Source organism: Ruditapes philippinarum, unplaced genomic scaffold, assembly GCF_026571515.1.
Source record: "Ruditapes philippinarum isolate M1 unplaced genomic scaffold, ASM2657151v2 ctg2063_1_1_1_1, whole genome shotgun sequence".
NCBI classification, from domain to species: Eukaryota; Metazoa; Mollusca; class Bivalvia; order Venerida; family Veneridae; genus Ruditapes; species Ruditapes philippinarum.
Genome location: NW_026853715.1, coordinates 45,573 through 67,003, shown reverse-complemented (window position 1 = coordinate 67,003; position 21,431 = coordinate 45,573). Strand labels below are relative to the sequence as shown.

Genomic DNA, 21,431 nt, shown 5'->3' with positions numbered 1-21,431 from the left:
GGTATGCTTCACTTTACTTCATGGCATGTTCGATGAATAAATACGAGCGTGCCAGATTCCTGGCACGATTATTGGTAGACTTTCCCTACGGGGTTATCTTCAGCGTTCACGTCATGTCATAGTATATAAACGGGTACGCTGAAGACCTTTAGCTAACTGTAGGTCTGCTTTTATCTAGATGGTACAGACCTGCTCAATATGCTAAATATGTTGATGAACAGAAATGAAACTTCCATTACATACTTCCATTACATAGTGTATTTGGTGTTAGAAATGTTCAAAGATTAGAATTGATACAGATAAATGTTATGTTTTATTTAAAAGCTTCCAGATACTTGCTTTACCTCCTCACAGTTCTAAGTAGATGTTGTTACTTTTTTTGTAAATGACTGACTGATGTCCAGAACAAAGATAAATAAGAATTTTTACATGAAATAATAAGATAATGTACCTAGGTTCTGGGATCATCATGAAGTGCACACTTCGAGTGTCCTGTCCTTTCATTGCTTCTGGGTCTAGTAGATGCTTTAAATTTTGGTACATTAATTCAGTGATGTATGGTATCATAGGTGCCTAGAAATAATAATTTCAAAATGCAAATATCTGATAGAAAACAAGTTACCTAAGAAGTAAACACAATTAAAAGTTTCACATGAAAATGTCTTTACTCTTAAAAGTAATATTCAGTTCACAAAAGAGAATATATACTGCTTTAACACTTGTATTCTGTGTTTGGTCAATCTTCCTGTTACGTAGTCAATTACATGTTCAATCTTATTTCATTCTATATGAATACTTATCCCTTGTTCTCCTTAGTAATAGTAATAAGTCAATTTCTCAAAAGTAGATTTTAACTAATACTGGCAAGTTTTTTAAGTCTTGAAATGACTTTTCCAGTTTGACACAACAATATAATTGGCAGCAAGGCAGAATCATCTGTTTGATAAGTGAATAACTTCCTAACATGGCAGAATTTATATTGTGATTAGGATTAAAACACATTGACGAGGGACAAGAACTTCTACAAAAAGTTGCTTTAACCAATACTCAACCTGAGTTATTTAATACTGATATCATAATTATTAGACTAACATTTAGTAAGTGTTATACAACTACTCACCATAACTTTAGACATAGAGAAGAGTACAGCAAACAATGTTGTGAGGGCATCAAGACAGTCACTAGCTCCACCATCTCCCTTTAGTCTCTTCCTGTTCATCTTTACATACCAGTTGGTCAGTTCATCAACAAATTTTACCAACCGTGGCATTACTGTGTATAGTCTATACGCTGTAATATAAAATAGTGAGGTATAGACTTTTATTTACAATGTTACAATATCTGAAATCGCCCTCTTGTATCTATGTCAAACATAAAAGAACATGTGGAGATTAACAATGTGGATATATCATTTAACATTTTAGTGTTTAGAACACTATCATACATACAGTCCCCAATGATTCCAGAAATATTTTTCAAGTGATATATTGTTAGTTGACACAAGCAGATTTTGTTTAAAACTAACATATGTAATGTTTGAAAATACAGTAAAATCTCTGCAAAGCAAAAGCCTTTAGGTACAGAAATGTGTTGCTCAAGAATAAGTCTTCTTATAGATTTACTTTGGAAAGAAATGATACTGTTATTGTAAAGAGATTTTTGCTCTACAGAGGGTCACTCTATATAGGTTGTATTGTAATCTGTGAATGGAGAATCTATAATAAACACAGCCATTATAATATCACAAAACAATTGGCACACTTTCTGTGACTAAAAGATAGGAATATTGTCAATGTGACCATAAAGAATATCTGTTAAAATCACCACCATATAAACTTAAGATATTAATGTTGTGATGATGTTCGTGCAATTTATTCCAATTATTGACAGATAATATAAATGTCTGAAATACTTCAACCCTTAAACACCTTAATTTGTATGATGGACTTAAATGTGCCTACGAATTTCAGCTGTAATTTGTGGTTTTCAAGAATAATAAGTATCAAATCTAAAATACATATTGAGCAGCTACCATTAAAAACATACCTTGCATTTCTTCTCTTACATATTTGATGAGTGACTGTGTAAAAGACAAAATCCATCTATCCATGTAATTCTCAGAGCTTCCCAACTTTTCCTCATGGTACTCTAATGACATTCCCTCTTCCTATAAAATACATACACTTTATTCTCAATCTGACTAAAGTTCATATAAACAATTTCAACATTACATTGTGTATTTTCAATAGTTTTATCAAAAGGCCTATATTTGGCCATTTTTTATGCAGAAAAAAAAACACTGACTGAAAAGAGTATTATTGAATAATATACAGTATTATTTTATGTTCAACTTCAAGAAGAGCAGAGATTCAAGCATAGTCACTTACCCTTTGTAATCTCTCCACATTTTGCATGAGAAATCTGTAGGCATTATACCATGGAAGGAAAACATCCTTGAGAATATCTTTTACACCATCTTCTCTAAACCTGAGAGAATCTGCTCTCACAGCTGGTGAGTTACACAGGTATAACCTATTATATAAAAATATACTCATTATATTACACTCCAGTCTAAACCAGTTAAGAGATATCCTCTTCTAACCTTATTGAAAACTATTTTCGAGGTTCTGCTTTTCTTGTATGTTTGTTTTTTTTGCTGTATATTACTGTTCTTTTGCTGTATTTTACTGGAGTATGAAGAATCAACAACTGACTGAAAGAGTCACTTTATTACATGGTCTTTCTAATTTCACTTTCCAATATTTCCACTTTTCAATATTAAAGTAAGATCAACCAATGTGCCCCTGAAACCATTAATCAAGAAATGCACATGCATCTTTACACCACCAATTGTGTTCTATATACAATCTGGATGGCACACTCATTTGAAACAAGATATGTTTGTAAAACATGTATGCCCCCTATCAGCAGCCAATTATTCATGTGATAAGGTAATTATGCATGACTTCTGACCCAGTGATCAAACAATTAATAAGGGTTATCAAGTATCTACTGGTCATGACCTTGACCTTTGATCCCTTGACCCAAAACTCAATAGGGGTCATCTGCTGGTCAAGACAAATCATCATACAAAGTTTGAAGTTCCTAGGCCTAAGCGTTTTTACTTAATTGATCAGAAACCGTTTTTACTTACAAGGTCAATGTGACCTTGACCTTTGACCCCTTGACCCCAAAATCAATAGGGGTCATTTGCAGGTCATGACTAATCACCATGCCAAGTTTGAAGTTCCTAGGCCTAAGGGTTCTTTTATTATTGATCCGAAACCGTTTTAACATACAAGGTCAATGTGACCTTGACCTTTGACCCCAAAATCAATAGGGGTCATCTGCTGATCATGACCAATCACTATGCCAAGTTTGAAGTTCCTAGGCCCAAGTGTTCTTTAGTTATTGATCAGAAACCGTTTTTACTTAAAAGGTCAATGGGACCTTGACCTTTGACCCCTTGATCCCAAAATCGAAAGGGGTAATCTGCTGGTCATGAAAAATCACCATACCAAGTTTGAAGTTCCTAGGCCTAAGCGTTCTTAAGTTATTGATCAGAAACCGTTTTTACTTACAAGGTCGATGTGACCTTGACCTTTGACCCCTTGACCCAAAACTCAATAGGGGTCATCTGCTGGTCACCACCAATCATCATACAAAGTTTGAAGTTCCTAGGCCTAAGCGTTTTTAGTAAATTGATCAGAAACCGTTTTCACCTACAAGGTCAATGTTACATGACCTTTGACCCCTTGACCCTAAATACAATAGGTCATCTGCTGGTCATGACCAATCACCATACCAAGTTTGAAGTTCCTAGGCCTAAGGGTTCTTAAGTTATTGATCGGAAAGCATTTTTACCTACAAGGTCAATGTGACCTTTCCCTTTGACCCCTTAACCCCAAAATCAGTAGGGGTCATCTGCTGGTCATGACCAATCACCATACCAAGTTTGAAGTTCCTAGGCCTAAGGGTTCTTTAGTTATTGATCGGAAACTGCTTTTACCTAAGAGGTCAATGTGACCTTGACCTTTGACCCCTTGACCCCAAAATCGTTAGGGGTCATCTACTGATCATGACCAATCACCATACCAAGTTTGAAGTTCCTAGGCCTTAGGGTTCTTTACTTATTGATCGGAAACCGTTTTTGCTTACAAGGTCAATGTGACCTTGACCTTTGACCCCTTGACCCCAAAATCAATAGGGGTCATCTACTGATCATGACAAATCACCATACCAAGTTTGAAGTTCCTAGGCCTTAAGGTTCTTTAGTTATTGATCGGAAACCGTTTTTGCTTACAAGGTCAATGTGACCTTGACCTTTGACCCCTTGACCCCAAAATCAATAGGGGTCATCTACTGATCATGACAAATCACCATACCAAGTTTGAAGTTCCTAGGCCTTAAGGTTCTTTAGTTATTGATTGGAAACCGTTTTTGCTTACAAGGTCAATGTGACCTTGACCTTTGACCCCTTGACCCCAAAATCAATAGGGGTCATCTACTTGTCATGACCAATCACCATACCAAGTTTGAAGTTCCTAGGCCTAAGGGTTCTTTAGTTATCACTCGGAAACCATTTGGTCTACGGACCGACGGACCGACGGACCGACAAGTGCAAAGCAATATACCCCCTTTTTTTCAAAAGGGGGCATAATAATTCAGTAACTTTAAGGGATCAGAAACAGCAGCAGTTTGGATAAAATTGGTATAAAAGGTGGAATAAATGATCCATATTTATTTTAGGTACAGGATACATACCTAAGTGCATCTGCACCATATTTATGAACAACCTCAAGGGGATCTGGGTAATTCTTCTTTCTTTTACTCATCTTCTGTCCATCTCTATAAATACAAAAATATAGTTCAATATTTGTTAGTATGGAGATAAACAAAAAGTTCAACTTGAAGTCCTTAAATGAAACAATGCTTTTTTAACAAAAGTTTTCTTAGCCAGTATCAATTTGACTGCTTGCTGTATCTAACCAGTACTGGTGTTAGATGAGGAATACATGATCCTGACCCTTATAAGACTTTAAACAAAGAATTCCTGTGTTGAGAGGCAGACACTTTAACCACTAGGCTACCACTCCACTCAATAGGCCACCACTCCGCTAAACTTGTGGCTTGGCACTGTGAACCTTATCATGACAGTCTTCATAATTTCAGATATTTATATCTGAACTTGATACTATACAATATCCTTCTATATATCATTGTAAAAATCTATATTATAAATAAGCCTTAATAAGCCTATGTGGAGAGAATTACAATAAGCTTTGAGCTTCCCGTTCAATCCACTAATCACGATTTTGTATAAATTTTGTGTTTGATGTGTAATATTGTAACTAGATATAAAAATAAATATGTTTAAACCAAGCCTAGACAGAAGTATAAATAGAGTGTAACCAAACATACGCAGCCAAGACAAGTCCATTGCACACTAAGTTCTTGAATGGTGGCTTTCCAAATAACAAGGTAGACAACACTAGCAATGTGTAAAACCTGTAAATATACAAAACATTCATTTTAATAGTTGAATGTACTAGAAACAGTGTATCAGTCATTGGCTGTACAAACTTATTAAACTAAATGATTAATTTAATAATTCATCTGAATATCTTAATAAAGTGCTTTCAATTCATAAGGTTAACTAATTTGCATACATAAAATTAATTGTTCACCTTAGTGCAATAACTGGTTAACTCCTATTAAATTTAGAAGGACCTTTACAAATGTAATAGAAACAGATAATAATTGTATGCTCACCATCCTCGAGTCTGGTCAATGCCTTCAGCAATAAAGTCTGCAGGGAATGCATCGTCAAATGCTTTCTTGTTTTCAAACGGGTAGTGAACTTGAGCGTAAGGCATGCTACCACTCTCAAACCAGCAGTCAAACACCTCCGATACACGTTTTAACACTCCCTTCCCAAGCTTTGAAGGAATTGTCAACTTATCAATTCTGAAAGATGGAACAGCCTTTCTTTGTATGATTTTACTATAGTGTTATTTTTTCTTATATCATCCTGTTATGTTAACATTGGTCAAATGAAACATTGACTGGTATTGAGTATACAGTATAGCAGATAATCATGTAAATCTACATTTTATATTATTAGATTTTCTACAAAATGATTCTATATTACATAACATAAGCTATGTGTCACCATACACAAATAACAGACATCAAGAACAGATAAGATAACAGTAAAATCATTAAAGTTACAATCTGCATACAATAACCAGAAATACTAATTTATAAGAGTTAATCAATACATACGTTTCTCTATGTAGATCTTTAATGTCCTTGACCCCTGTCAATTTTTCCAGTTCTTCAATGGAACCCACACAGACAACTTCTTCTAGGTCATCAGACACCCACAATGGGATGGGGGTACCCCAGTAACGGTTACGAGAGATAGCCCAGTCTCTAGCTTCTCTCAACCAGTTTCCAAATCTCTTCTCTTTTACAAAATCTGGTACCCTGCAGGATGTTTATATTTATCATTAATGTTAATAAAACATTTTTTTTTTTTATCAATATTATATAGAACATAACAGAAATTTTATTTCTTGGTTTAAGCATAAAAAGCTCATCACCATATTACATATACACATACAACATATAATACATAAATGACACATGCCATGAACATATATAATTGCAAATATACATATACTGAAGTTTTACTTAACCATATTAGCAAAACTCAAGCGGAAATTGAAAAATGAATATCTTTTTTTGTCCTATCAAACCTTTAGGTACAGATATAAATGTAGGACTTAATACAGATGATAGGTCAAGAACAAGCTTATTGCTTTCCTTAAATATTTTCACAATGTGTACATATACAAATAAAAATATTATACATTTTATACATCATATTAAATGTAACCATGGAAATAACTAGAAGTTATATTGAGCTTGTTTGAAATTAAGAGTATGATCGTTCTTTTCTTATCAATGGAGTACAAAATATTTCTGGACAGGAAATATATTTCAGCTAAAACTTCATCAAACATGTATAAAAGAACTGTATGATAAATCTACATGTCTTTTAAATAGAAATAGATTTACCAGTATGTCTGCGAGTTATTATTTAACAGCTGTTCTTGTGCTTGTTCTACCCTCACAAACCAGCTTGGTACAGCTTTATATATAAGAGGTGTCTCTGACCGCCAGCAGAACGGGTAACTATGCTTCGTCTCACTCTGATGTACAAGATGACCTACTTCCTTTAAATGTTTCATGATCTTCTTATCAGCATCCTGAAATGGTCAGAATTTTTTTTCATAAAATATATTAATTCTCACAACTGATTTTATTTATTAACTAATATATTGATAAATTCAATTTCGTAAGTAACAACCAGGTAAGTAATAACCAGACTATTAATATAGAATGGAGGCTTTTCAAGGGTCATTGGTAGAGGAATGTCATGGGTAACATACTGTTTATCACTTCAGACACAAGCACTAAACCATTAAAAGAAGAACTCCATTGAGGTAAACAAAAAATCGAAATTCTAACAAAGATCAACTGTGGCACTTCAAACGGTAAAATATTCAAAAATAATAAATATATTCAGAATTAAGTTTAAATTAAGTTTTGTGCAATTTTTAGCCTAATTTTAATTGAAATACTTAAAATGCTTTTAATTCTTTGGTCATTTCTGCAAATTAAAATGTTTATTCTTGAAAAGCAAAGTGAGCAAATGATTTGATATTTTGCACTCATATTATTGGTCCGTGGAACAAAAATCCCAAAATCATATTTTAGCTTCCTCATTTCAAAATACCTCAGTTAAGTCCCTTTAACTAAACTACAACCATTAATCTATCTAAATATTTAGAACTTAACTTATTCACCTAATTTTTTATCTATAAACAATATCATCTCCCTCTCACCTATGCATATGACTGTAACACAGAAGCATTATGCAAGTCCCATCCTCAACGTAATTATAGAAATATTTTATTAGCTAAAAGCTTCTCCCATAAATAGTAAATAATGCAGGTCCGAGCAATGCAAGTCAATCAACAATAAACAATACACTCTAAATGGAGATACTAATTTACCTTGATGTACAGTCCCTGGAAGTCTGTAACATCAGCAGTAAACTTGCCGCTAGCATCTACAGGACAGATCATCTCCGAGTCTCTGGTGATGATTCCATACTTCAAACATACACGCTGATCATCCTGTTAATACACAGTAACAATTCTATAACATTATACTCGTTTCAAAAAAAAAGCAAAATTTTATATTTCTTAAATTCATTATTTTCCCGCCATTAAAAATTGATCATTTGAAGAAGCATATGAAGTACTGTACAAAATATTAACACAATGAGGAATGGTTTTTGACAGATTTGGTAATCGTAAACCTAATGAATTTCTTGACATTTTTAGCTATTGTTTTTGGAATTATCTTTTATCAATTTCAGGGATATCAAGATGGAATTTTTGTCAACCATCTTACAATATAGAGCCTAGTAAGACTGTATATATATATATATGCTGGCCAGCCTGGCTCTACTGGTTTCATACACTAATCAATATTGGTTCCAGCAGGGTAAAGATTGGAACACTTTCAAATAAAGAGAGAAATCAATACTTTTCTAGTATTTATAACTATGCACTCTATAAAGAATATCACTAACAGTTCACTTTAACAAATCAGTCATGACAAAATCTGATTACATTCAAAAATGTTTAGAAACATCCTAAAACAATAAGTTATGACAGGTATACAATAGCAAGACACATACAATATCTATAAGTAAGAAATGCACAAGCATTCTAATGTATTTTTATGGAAAGATTCAATCTGCAATTAATAATTTGTTACCGTTTGTAAAACCATCCATCATCATCAACTGAATGTTCATAATGAAAATGTTTGTCATTCAGCTATTCTTTAAATAAATTAATTAATCTTGTTCTGTTGTTTACTTTTTAAACACAAGCAGCAATAATGGCACACATATGCCACCAGAAATGAGCCAGGTCAACCTGTGAAGTATGACCATGGTCTATACTGTTTACCCTAAATATATCACCTATTTCAGGTGGTGGTGTTGGTAGTTTTCACTCCAGATCACGACAGTAAGCCATATTGAATTTACCAGAGCACAGTTCAGCCACAGCATTGTTCCTGGGCAGACTGTCAAGCAATTTACCAGTACTAGTTGTCTTCACTTCCGCAATGAACTTCTGAATATGCCAGAGCAGAGGTACAGTGCGAATGATCGTAGAAAAGATTTTAGGATCAACCACAACGAGAGTGACCTGCATGTCTGGGAATCGAACCCGGGTCACCCGTTTCACAGTCCAACGATCTACCTATTCAGCTAACAGGAATGCTATCTCCTATTTCAGGTTCTAATTATTCATACCAACATTTCTATGTTACATCTTATAATAAAATATTGAATGTTACCTCTCCGAAGTATGGGGCCTGATGTACTACACCTGTACCACTCTCTGCTGTCACATAACTGTCACATAATACACGGAATGCTCCAGACTTCTTCCCCATCTGGAAAATCACATGCAGCGTAACTTTAGACTCACCATTATCATTTATTGTTGTATATGCATATATGTTCAGTCTCGAAATAAAAATTATCATATGTGGTAATACTATATGCTATGACATAAAACGTTTGTTGCTTTTTAAAGGGTATCAATCTATATCTTATGAAATATTTCTATAAAAATTATCAACAGTAAAATTATACTGGTTCCAGTATTATATGGTCGTCCCGAAAAAGCTGTAACATAGAATGTCTCTGTTATTTAACACACATGATTATTGTACGTAAACAGAATAAAATTTTCCGGAACAAAAAATAATTTTTTATTTTAAGTAGGATTTATCCCTTTAGCAATGATTTTGGGCATGCATCATTCACTTTTAAGGCAATTATCTACCATGTTTATTTCATACAAGCATTTTGGAAGTAGTCTTTTTTAAAATTCAAACAATAATTTTTGTAGCAGATATATAGCTTTATACACTTTAATGCCAAGTTTAAAGTAACACTGGCATTGTAAAGGTCACAAATGGCAACTTGCCAACTGTTTTTGATGGTGGAAGACCTCAGCTACCCCTCCATACAATATTTCAGGTATGAGTGAGAATTATAGAAGAATCAGTAAATAGCTTCCTCAATGAAAGAATATGTAGTCCCGTTTCACAAGATTCTAATCCATAGCAGGTAGGACAACATCACTTTTAAACTTTGTTATTTTGATGTTCTGAATTTGTATGCCTATTTTAATATGATTTTAACCCTTTCACTGCCTTAGGGACGGCAGCCGTCCCTATTATTTTCGGCGTATTTGCCATATGGACGGCTTTTGCCGTTTCTATAATAATTATAATAATAATAAATATATAGATAATTATACCATCGACAATGATTGTTATTATACTAGCAGATTTGGAAACATATATAATAATTATAATACTAATAGCAAATAATAATAATTATATTTATCAATAATATAGTAATTTCTTAGAAAACCTTCTGGCAAATAGGTGATCAATAAATAAATAACCCTCTGGCAGCGAAAGGGTTAATCATATCTTAGCTGTTGATCCACAAGATCGACTTTTGTAGATAACTAACCAGTAATTACCAATTTCTCCTAAAGTCAAACAATATGTTTGGTACATGCAGTCTTTCAATAAACTGTATATAACACAGGACTGACTATATATTTAAAATTATGGAAAAATAAACATTTCTTACATAACTGAAGTATGGGAAAAGTGGTTTGTATCTTTTATTCTCAAGCACCTTTCCTTGAAATCTAGAAGAAAAAAACAAAGAGACATTTCAGTATGAGAACATAATATCAATATCAAGTACGAGTACCAATACAATGGAATCTACATTCAATAAAGTCAAATAAGTTTCAGAACATTTATTTCACAAAGCATGCGTCTTTGGGCCATTATTGGATTTTTATGAATATAAACGGTGAAAATCATTTATTATATGCGTATACCTTATAAACTTTACAAAGAATTACCAGACAATGATTTCATAAACATACAGATGCACACAATGTAATTCAAAAATTAATATCAATCTACTGAATCCTACTGTCTTCTTGGTGGATGAACTTAACAGTATTGTATATAAACACAAGAGCATCACATGCAGCGTTAACGTTTGTCTGTTAAGGGTAACACCTATCATAACCAATTTTTATAAAATGAGACATAATTACTAAACATATTGCTTTCATAATTATGCCCCTTGTCTAACAACTGCACCTTGTCATGATAAACAAGTATTCAAAGTTTCATGTTGATACCATCTTTGAATAATAGATTACATTGCAGGACGACAATAACAACGATGATGATGACGACGCAAAGATCATAACAGCTCAACTTTTTCTTTGAAACAGAGAAGTCAAAAGTGGTTTTAAACATGAGCATACCATGCAGATAAAGATAACTTTAAACTCACTTTTCTAGGACTGTATATTCCTCAGGATTTTTAAAAAGAGCTTCTAATCTAGCCTCCATCATGATGTAAACCTTCTCCGTGTTATTGTCTATAATGATAAAAACAAAAATTTATCCCATGACTTGCACGGACTTCTCATAAAATATATATTTGATGCTCTTTATATAAAAAAGGCTTTATTTCAAATGTTTGCTTATCTACTCTTCTATTAAACATGAAGGAAAAGCAAAGACAATAATCACACAAAAGATAAAATGTTGGGACTGTAACTTCTATCTGGTTTTTTTTCTTAACATATTTTTAGCTTTTGTCATTGTTGTTGTAATCAAGTGGAGGTTTACCATGAGAGCAGTCAAAGATAGTATTGATTTATAAGTCAAAAGGGTATCATTTTTTATAATATTTTGAAAATTGGGCTTTTGGGTATTTGTAAATGCCAAGACTTTATGAGCATTTTTTTCCAAATTTATAATTGTAATTCTTGTTTTTTGCTAAAATTTTTGTTTTCAGTTTTTTTGTCTCATTTGGCTACCCATAGTGCTATACCCCAGAAGAATTTGTAGTTATTTTAGGGGTAATGAGTGGTAGCAGCAGGTGCCTGTGTGCCCAAGACGGTCCTAGTTTGTTAAATGTCCAGTATAATTCATTCATAAATGGGAGTTTGGTTTATAAGGTCTTGTCTGATGGACCATCAGCATTGTAAGTGGTGGAGCATGGGATCAAAACTCAACCTCTGCAGTGCATTACCACTTCACCACAGTCTTGTAATGTTCCAAATTTCTTAAAAACAGTTATCATTTATTCATCTATTACTCACCTTTGACCTTGACATAGTCCATGGTTGGATTCACACACAGTGACAGGTTGCTAGGCAATGTCCATGGAGTGGTTGTCCAGGCAATCATTGACACACCTGGTGTCTCTTCCAGCTGGAAACTGACAATTACTGAAAGGAAAGAAATGTTATCTTGATAATTTAATTTTTTTCCAATTTTCAAAACAAGCCATGGCTTTCCAAAGAGGAAAATGGAGGAAACCTAAAATCAGATTCCAACAACTGAGAATGGAAAATGCCAACCCATTTTTATGAAATTTTCATTTTTAATTCACTTTAACATGCATGGTACATAGCAGAAGCTGTCTATAGGAACAGCTTTCTGTCTTTTAGCTGATAGAAGTTCTTGTAAGAGCAGGGGGAAATTTTAGCATATTTAGGGGAAAATCAACCTATTTTGGGCAAGGGGAAACAGCCTTTATTTGATTGTAAAATACAGTGAAAAAAAAATCAATGACAATAGATTTTACATATTATTTATGTTAATGTTGTAAATCAACAGACGCTTCTTGGGATAAGAGGCAGAGCCATGAAACTGAAACAAAAATATCTAAATATGATTCATATAACATTTACCTGCAGGGTCAACCACATCTTTGTAATTCTGTCCCGACTCAAAATTTGAGAGTGGTGTATTACAGGCAGTAGAAAATGGCATTACCTACACAAATAAAATAGAGTTAACACTGTCATACATGTCTATGTAATATATAAAACACATAATTTGTGAAATGATCCTGGTTAAATATACAGCATTTGGTTTTCTCTAGAAACATGACAGCATATTGAAGTCTTAAAATAAATATTTAGCTTCCATATGAGGTCAGTTCATTCTGCTTGTTTTACCATGAGGCAAAAATATTTTCATATTATATATCAGTTTAGTTGCAGACAAGGTGAAAAGTCATCATAAATAAAGTTAACTACACAAATGTACTACATTTACATAGATTGCATTCCCTGTATGTTGGCTATGATGACAACTTGCCTATGCTACCTGTTTAATGCTAAACACAATCATGCTGTCTCCTTATTTTTAGCACATCAAAGTTAACATCCCTTAAAAAAAAGACAATTCTTGTTGAAGGCTGCCCACAGTGAATGTCCAATATACAAATTTCATTAAGGTAATTTTATAACAAAAATACCTATGTTATTGATTAGTATTATAAATGACTTACCTTGGATCCTTTATAGACAAGCCCCTTGTTGTACAGTTCCTTGAACACCCACCAGATTGACTCCATAAACCAGGGATACATGGTCTTATAGTCATTCTCAAAGTCAATCCATCTTCCAAGTCGAGTCACAATGTTCTAATGGAGATATAAACATATTTCTTTGTTTTATATTACATGTATATCTCTCAATAAACAGTGGTAGTGGGGGGAAATTGAACAGTAATACAGTGTCGTATGATTACTGAAACACTTCTATACAAGACACAAACTTTAACATTTACTGTAACTAACAAGCCCTTTACATAAGATTATAAGGTTATATTTTTACCTCCCAATCAGAAGAATATCTCATGACAATCTTGCGGCATTCAGCATTATACTTCTCTATTCCCATCTTGGCCACATCTTCTGGTCCTTTAATTCCAAGTGTTTTGTCAATTTCATATTCCTACAATAAGTGTAATATTATAAAAACTGTACCAATGATTCAATGGAGTGTATTTATTTAACATTAGAATCAATATGAAGATATAAATTACACAAATATGTACTTTTATCAGTATGTCCTATCAGTTACTTGTTGTTGTTTTTTCTTGTAAACTTTATTGATCAATGTTTCCCAATATAAATATTTGAGATATAAAATCTTAAATTATTTTTTGTCAAGTTTGATTTTCTTGAAATATTTTGGCACATCAGGAGGCATGCAGCTTAACGTCTTGCATTAACAAGTAAAAACTGAATCTAACATATTGCTACAATTTTCTTCCTTTTGTTGACTGGTTTTTGATTTTCTTCTTTTTTTACCCTCAGAAAACACATGGTATATTTAGTATAATTTACGATGCTTTTATAAGTATGCTAAAACTGATGTGCACTTTCATTGCCATTTAATGCAGTCTCGGGCCAACTCTATGTCATTTTTTGAGATAAAACAAATTATGCATGAAGTATAACTGCAAAGCATGACATATCCCAGCATGGTCAGTCATACATGCACTTAAAATAATATGTCAGCTTCTACTCGAATAACTCCAAACATTACAAACACCATGATATACCAAATATAAATACAATATTGAGAATCAGCACTTACAACTGGCAAACCATGACAATCCCATCCAAATCTTCTCTCAACATGGAAACCACTCTGATGTGCCCATCTTGTTACAACATCTTTGATTGTTCCTGCTAAAATATGTCCATAATGGGGAAGTCCAGTTGCAAATGGGGGCCCATCATAAAATGTATACCTGTTCAAGAACAATAAATATAGTAGAATTAATAACAACAGCTAAATATTGGATTAATACTGTTTGATATCTGACAATGTAACTATGTAAATGTGTAAAAGTGTAATATTATTCCGGAAACTATAAACTACTTGAGATTTTTTTAATCATAACCAGGAATTGTAAGTTAATTAATTGTAAGTTTACTTTTTTACTTTCTTGAAATTGAACATTTTCCTTGTCTTTTGTGTTGAAAAAAACCTTCAAAATTGGATTTTAAAAATGCAACATTTCTTTTAAACAACACAAGTTAAATTCAGTCTACCTTGGTTTTCCTTTGGAAAGTTTAAGTGAAGTTTTGAAAGCATCTATTTCTTTCCAGTATTTAAGAATATTTTCTTCCTCTCCTGGGAAAGAGATTTTCTCCGGCACTGGCTGCGCCATTCTTCACCTGCTTGATAAATGGAAGAAACTTTCAATAAAACAATGTGTAAGTAATACTAGAATGGGAATTCTAAACAGTGTAATTTGGAACCCTCATGAACTGAAATGTTTTTCCAAGTTTCAATTTTGTCCATTTTACATTATTATAAAACAAAATATGGAAAAAAGTTTCACCAGTCAAGATTCTCTTTTCCCTATGAACATATTTTCCATTCTGACTCTCTTATCAGATTTTTCTCTCCAAATGACAGAGAATATGCACTACGATTTAATAACAACATGAGGACATTATTATAACATAATGAGTAAAGAATACCAGCATCAATTTAATTAATATTAATTGAGCAAGTACTATTACATCAGCAACTCCTCATGTTCCTAAAAACAATATGTAATTGAATAAAGCCAATTATACCAATATATAGATTTGTATTATTAGTAAATTTGAGCTTTGTTTGATGCAGGGGAAGTAAATTTGGAGTGTCCAAAAAAATTCATCAAGGCCTGTAACCATTCAGTGTCTAGGATGGCATCTTCAAACATTTAAGCACTATAATAGTGAAGAAGCCATTATTTTCAAATATTTTTTAATCCTTTATTCAGTATTTTTACTTTGTAACTTTCAATTTGGGATTATTTCCTGTGGATTGGGAAAATAATATTCTATTTTCAATTAGGAATATGACCAAATATTGGTTATAAAATAAGCAAAAAAATCCCTGTATTTGAATAGATAAACTGAGCATACTGATACATGTATAGCAGCCTGATTACAAATAAAAAATAATTGTGAGTGAAACGTCTATACTAATGAAAAAATGGGAATGAAATGTCTAGACTAGACTGGTGTTAACCCTCTTAGGATTGAAATTTCTAAACAGTGAAATGTCTACGGAGCGTGTCACAGGGTGAGAAAAATGTGCAGCATGACCGGGGCTCAACCCAGGACCTTTGGAATACAGTTCTGCAGCTCTACCGACTGAGCTATCCAGCCGCTTACACATGTTCTTCCCTAATAAGTGAACAGTTCTGAACCTTGAAATACTCCCCTACTATATTAAAATTCATCCTCGATTTCACAGAGATACAGAGCAACGTAAATCAAACTCTGAGTTATATCCAGTCACGGTCCCACATTGGGTGCCAACTGTCACAGGGTGAGAAAAATGTGCAGTTAGACCAGGACTCGAACTCGGGACACTTGTCGGTAAATAGCTTATTAGCTAAAGTTTCTTGTAATATGTAAACCGACTTAAAGTAAAGTTTCTTGTATCTTAGAATACCGTACTGCAGCTCTACCGACTAAGCTATCCCGGTGATTACACACTTTCTTCCCTAAAGAGTGAATAGTTGTCAGTTCTGAACTGGGCCGTGTAAAGTGAAACGTCTCATATTTTCATTTTATTATACCACTTCTGCATTAAAATTTTACATAAAAATGAAAATAGGACATTATTCCAGCGTATTCAATTTTACGAACGAAAAAAATCTATAAAATTATCATTATCAATGATTATGGATGGTCCGTAAACCTAAATTTACAAACTGTCCGTAAATATCATGAAGCTTATAAAATGCGGTCTCCCTAATTACCGACAAGAACCGTCAGGAACCGACAAGAACCGACAAGAAGTAAAAATGGGAAAATACGAATTAATTTCACTTATTTATCATTTAATAATAACAATTCCTAATATTTTTTACATAAAAAACATAATAAATCCTTTCTGAACCATGTTTATAGGCAAATATCTATACCGACAAGAAGTCAGTCTCAGTTTCTCACCGTCAAGAAATCGGCCATCTTCCTATCATTGATATTACATTAAGAATTTGTGTATAATAAGTGTTTAATCATAATTTATTTTTATTAAGATTATTTTGTATTATAAATAATAATTATTATGTTAAATGTTTTCTAATTCAATTAAGAATATCATCATTAATGAATGACCTTATGAGAATATTCGCGGCTACCGACAAGAAAGTTTCATTAATTATTGCTAGCAATGGAGTAGGTTTTTAAATGTGTTCAAATGATTTATTGTCAGCCTATATTCAATAAATAATTTAAAACATTGTAGTTGTCATTGATTACAAAATATTCTGCATTTAGACAATATTTCTGTACCGACAAGAAATGTGTTCATGTCAACCGACAAGAAATGTTTTCATGCCTACAGTACCAACAAGAAATATTATCATGCTTCATGTTTTCTTTAAAGAGTCATAATGTATACGAAGATATAACATATTGAATGAAAGTGATCAGTTATAGTACGAAGATATAACATATTGAATGAAAGTGATCAGTTATAGTTGTTTAAAATAATAGTATTTCATAAATGTATCAAAATCTATTTCATATATAAAGTTTTACATACCTGACATTTAAATTATCCAATTATAATCCATTTACAATATTTACACAAGTACACCGGTAAAGCATGCAACAAGAATATACGAAATAAAATAAAATAATGGACGAAAACATTAAATAAATTCAATTAATTTATTAACATATATACATATACCATATTCAGGGCATAAAATAAAAATAAATATTTTTCCAATTACAAATTAAAAAATCGATTGCTCAAACAAAATTGATTGATATTACTCAATTAAAGCTTGTGCGCGTGTGTTTCTCACTCAGTTAGCTTTGAGCGATTTAATTTAATCAAAGCTGTGAAAACTTTAAGCGTGTATTGCGCTTGTTCATAGCAAACGCTTGGGGTGAAAAGGTGCGAAAACAATTTCGAAATGAAAAGCTGTGAAAGAAAGATGTATATAAAAAGTAGCAACGAAAGAAAAATTTTATCACAATTGTGGTTCTCAGTCTAGCTGAAACACTGCGATATTTGCTTGCACAGAGAATTTGGTGAGAGATTTATATTACCTTTGTCATTTATATATACATAATAGTTTTACACAGTCGATTCAAAATAAACTAAAAATAAAAAGGAAGAAATACATATTTCTTAAACCTTATTTTATTTAATCTCTTAAATATTTTGTAAGAATATTATTTTTTTTTTTCATTGTTTATAATTGAGGCTCTTTTTTCTTCAGGACGGCTTATCCTTGTGGTGATTGTGGCAAAAACTGTGTAAAGTCTGTTGTTGCTTGTGATTCTTGTGATAAATGGTTTCATATCAGATGTCAAAAACTTACTAAAGCAAATTTGGCAACACTTACCGATGCAAATTCATGTGAATTTCATTGCTTTAGTTGTTCATACAAAAATGGGGAATTTGATTATAAGAAATCTTGTTTGTTTAATGCAATTTCTGTGGCACTCTTTGGGCATGAAAATTTGGCAACTGAAATAAGAGTTAGAACATGCATTGAATTGAATGAAAACATAAATATATACAAGAAAAACTACCGCAATTTGAGTTGCGTTGCCCCAGACATACATCAAGATTGCGTTGATATTGCTCAAAATTATAAATTTTCATCTGTTTGGTCTATACTTGCCGCAACATCGGTCATTGGAATACCAATACAGTCGGTCTACCCACCAAAGAATGGAATTTTGGACAAAACAGTAGGTCTTTTGAATCAAACATTTTATCCTCTCGGTACGAAGTCTGCAAAAAAAGAGCCAATTCAAATTATGTGGACTAGAACTAATTTGACAACCGACAAAATTTGGTTACCAAATCACTTCGTACCGATTTTAAAAAAGTCTGGTGTATCATTGATCGATGTTGATAATTATGATGATTTCCCACCCTTAAGTGACCCAAAGGTACCGTCAGAAAGTTATACATGTTGTCCAACTATTTTTCATTCTACGTTTATGCAGGATTCTGTAGAACAGCATGCAGCAGAGTCCGACAGTGCGCAGCATTTCATGTCCGATGTGTCCGTGATCACACACACTAGCGTTCAAATGTCCGATGCAAATGAAAAAAGTATCATGTCCGATAAAAACAATATGTCTGTTGGAAGTCATGAGTCTGATACAACTGCAAGTAGTTGTATGTCCGAACAGAACAATATGTCTGCTGCTGCATGTGAGAACTTATAGATATGCTGGAAAGTGAAGTTAAACATCAAGAAGCCCTGGTCAGAGGTGCACTGTACGGTCATGGTGACTTTGAATTGGCCCCATCTGCTATGGCCCATAAGATTTCAATATCAAAATGGCAAAGTAAAAATGAACAGGAAAAAATGATACATGTTTCAAAATTTCATGAGAAGAAAGAAACTTTAAAGTCAACTGATGGCAAACTTGTCATTCCTAAGACAGCTACAATAGCTAAGAAACCAGGACAGAAAAGGAGGGTAAAGGACTCAAAAACTTTATCATTCCCAAAAAGGGCTCGATTCGAATAAAAATAGCTATACTTATCACTGTAACCTCTGGCGCGACGTAAAAGTCCGTAAGTTCAATGCAGTGTACATAGTGTATTGTCTCACATCTGCAACCTCTGGCGCGGCCCAAAAGCCAGTAAGTTTAAAGCAGTGTTGTGAATTACGTAGAATAAATGTTAAATTTTATATCTATTTTGATGTTATGATTTGTTTTGTAAACATCTCTGCAACCTCTGGCGCGGCGTAACTGCCCGTAAGTTTAATGCAGTGTTGTGTTTGTGTACATAACTTTTATGAACTTTCACATTTCTGCAACCTCTGGCGCGGCCCAAAAGCCCGTAAGTTAAAAGCAGTGCTGTGACTTATGTAAATAATTTTAAATTTTTTAAAAAGTTTTAAAAATTTCTGTAACCTCTGGCGTGGCGTAACTGCTCGTAAGTTAAATGCAGAAATATGATTATGATAATAAAATATTAAAACCTATAGTGGGGATATCTGTTTATTTCTTTACTTCTATAGTGGAGAAATGAACCACCACCTGATGAGACCCGTGGAGGGGTCGAAATAGGTTTCAATGTTTTTTTCATTAACAAATACATCATCAATTTTCTTCAAAAATACAAAAAAGATTATATACTTGTTCTTTCTCGTTCTCAATTTCTTGTCGGTAAATCTTCATTACGCATGATCCTTGCTTTTTTCTTGTCGGTAATCGATTTGTTAAATATATTTTTAAAATTAAAGGAATAAACACAGATATTTTTTTCTTATATGCATTAAATATGAAAGTTTAATGTCTTAAAAGTTATTTAATTACACAAAAAAAGATTATATACATGTTCTTTCTACACTACAGCTCGTTTCTCAATTTCTTGTCGGTAAATCTTCATTACGCATGATCCCTGTTTTTTTCTTGTCGGTAATCGATTTGTTAAATATATTTTTATAATTAAAGGAATAAACACAAATATTTTTTCTTATATGCATTAAATATGAAAGTTTAATGTCTTAAAAGTTATTTAATTACAAAAAAAGATTATATACATGTTCTACATCTACACTACAGCTCTTTCTCAATTTCTTGTCGGTAAATCTTCATTACGCATGATCCCTGTTTTTTTCTTGTCGGTAACCGATTTGTTAAATATATTTTTATAATTAAAGGAATAAACACAAATATTTTTTTTCTTAAATGCATTCAATATTAAATATGAAAGTCTTAAAAGTTATTTAGTTACAAAAAAGATTATAAACATGTTCTACATCGAAACTACAGCTCGTTCTCAATTTCTTGTCGGTAAATCTTCATTAAGCATGATCCCTGGTTTTTTCTTGTCGGTTGCATATACATTCATGCAATGTTATGAAAAACTATTTTATGACTAGAAATAAGGTTGAAACATGTTTATAAGATACTCTGACCACAACTTTTGCAACTTATTATATTATTTATATCATATTGAAAATAACAAATCTTTCTTGTCGGTGTCAACGTAACAGTAACAGTACGCGTTGCACTCGAATTTTTCTTGTCGGTACGCATATATTTAATTTTCTATAAATTAACAAGAAAAAAATTATCAATTATGAAATATATATATGCCCTGCATGTTTAACAATCATAAAAACACATCTGTACTTGTTTATTTGTAATATATAGGCTCTTGTCGGTTCTTGTCGGTTCCTGACGGTTCTTGTCGGTAAATAGGGAGACCCATAAAATGATAACATTATAAGCAAAGCTGATGAATAGGCAAAGCTGCTTACCTAAAATAATTGTCTAGCAAAATGATTCAAAAGCTATATATTTGAGGTCTTTATAAACTAACAGATGAGGAAATAATTACAAAAAAGTTGACACTCGTTGCATCACCTCACATGTACCGGCGGTGCTTCATGAAAATAACACGTTGTAAATATAT

At 32.7% G+C, this 21,431-nt stretch overlaps 1 protein-coding gene across 4 annotated transcripts in view; it reads right to left on the bottom strand.

Annotated features, from left to right (window-relative positions):
• LOC132737624 (isoleucine--tRNA ligase, cytoplasmic-like) overlaps positions 1-21,431 on the bottom strand; it is a 28,209-nt gene extending 6,778 nt beyond the window's left edge. Inside the window, exons 1-20 of one of the 4 annotated variants that reach the window (XM_060724957.1) lie at positions 21,277-21,431; positions 15,068-15,193; positions 14,607-14,763; positions 13,839-13,958; positions 13,511-13,645; positions 12,906-12,990; positions 12,312-12,440; positions 11,495-11,582; positions 10,766-10,826; positions 9,448-9,546; positions 8,085-8,207; positions 7,084-7,274; positions 6,286-6,489; positions 5,773-5,967; positions 5,422-5,508; positions 4,765-4,848; positions 2,388-2,532; positions 2,047-2,167; positions 1,121-1,290; positions 452-573 (exon numbers count right to left, since the gene is read on the bottom strand). In XM_060724957.1, the coding sequence (XP_060580940.1) occupies positions 452-573; positions 1,121-1,290; positions 2,047-2,167; positions 2,388-2,532; positions 4,765-4,848; positions 5,422-5,508; positions 5,773-5,967; positions 6,286-6,489; positions 7,084-7,274; positions 8,085-8,207; positions 9,448-9,546; positions 10,766-10,826; positions 11,495-11,582; positions 12,312-12,440; positions 12,906-12,990; positions 13,511-13,645; positions 13,839-13,958; positions 14,607-14,763; positions 15,068-15,186 (2,435 nt within the window). In that variant the 5' untranslated portion in view covers positions 15,187-15,193; positions 21,277-21,431. Of the gene's footprint in view, positions 1-451; positions 574-1,120; positions 1,291-2,046; positions 2,168-2,387; positions 2,533-4,764; positions 4,849-5,421; positions 5,509-5,772; positions 5,968-6,285; positions 6,490-7,083; positions 7,275-8,084; positions 8,208-9,447; positions 9,547-10,765; positions 10,827-11,494; positions 11,583-12,311; positions 12,441-12,905; positions 12,991-13,510; positions 13,646-13,838; positions 13,959-14,606; positions 14,764-15,067; positions 15,197-21,276 lie in introns of all 4 variants that reach the window. The other 3 variants (XM_060724956.1, XM_060724959.1, XM_060724958.1) reach the window with 3 other exon arrangements.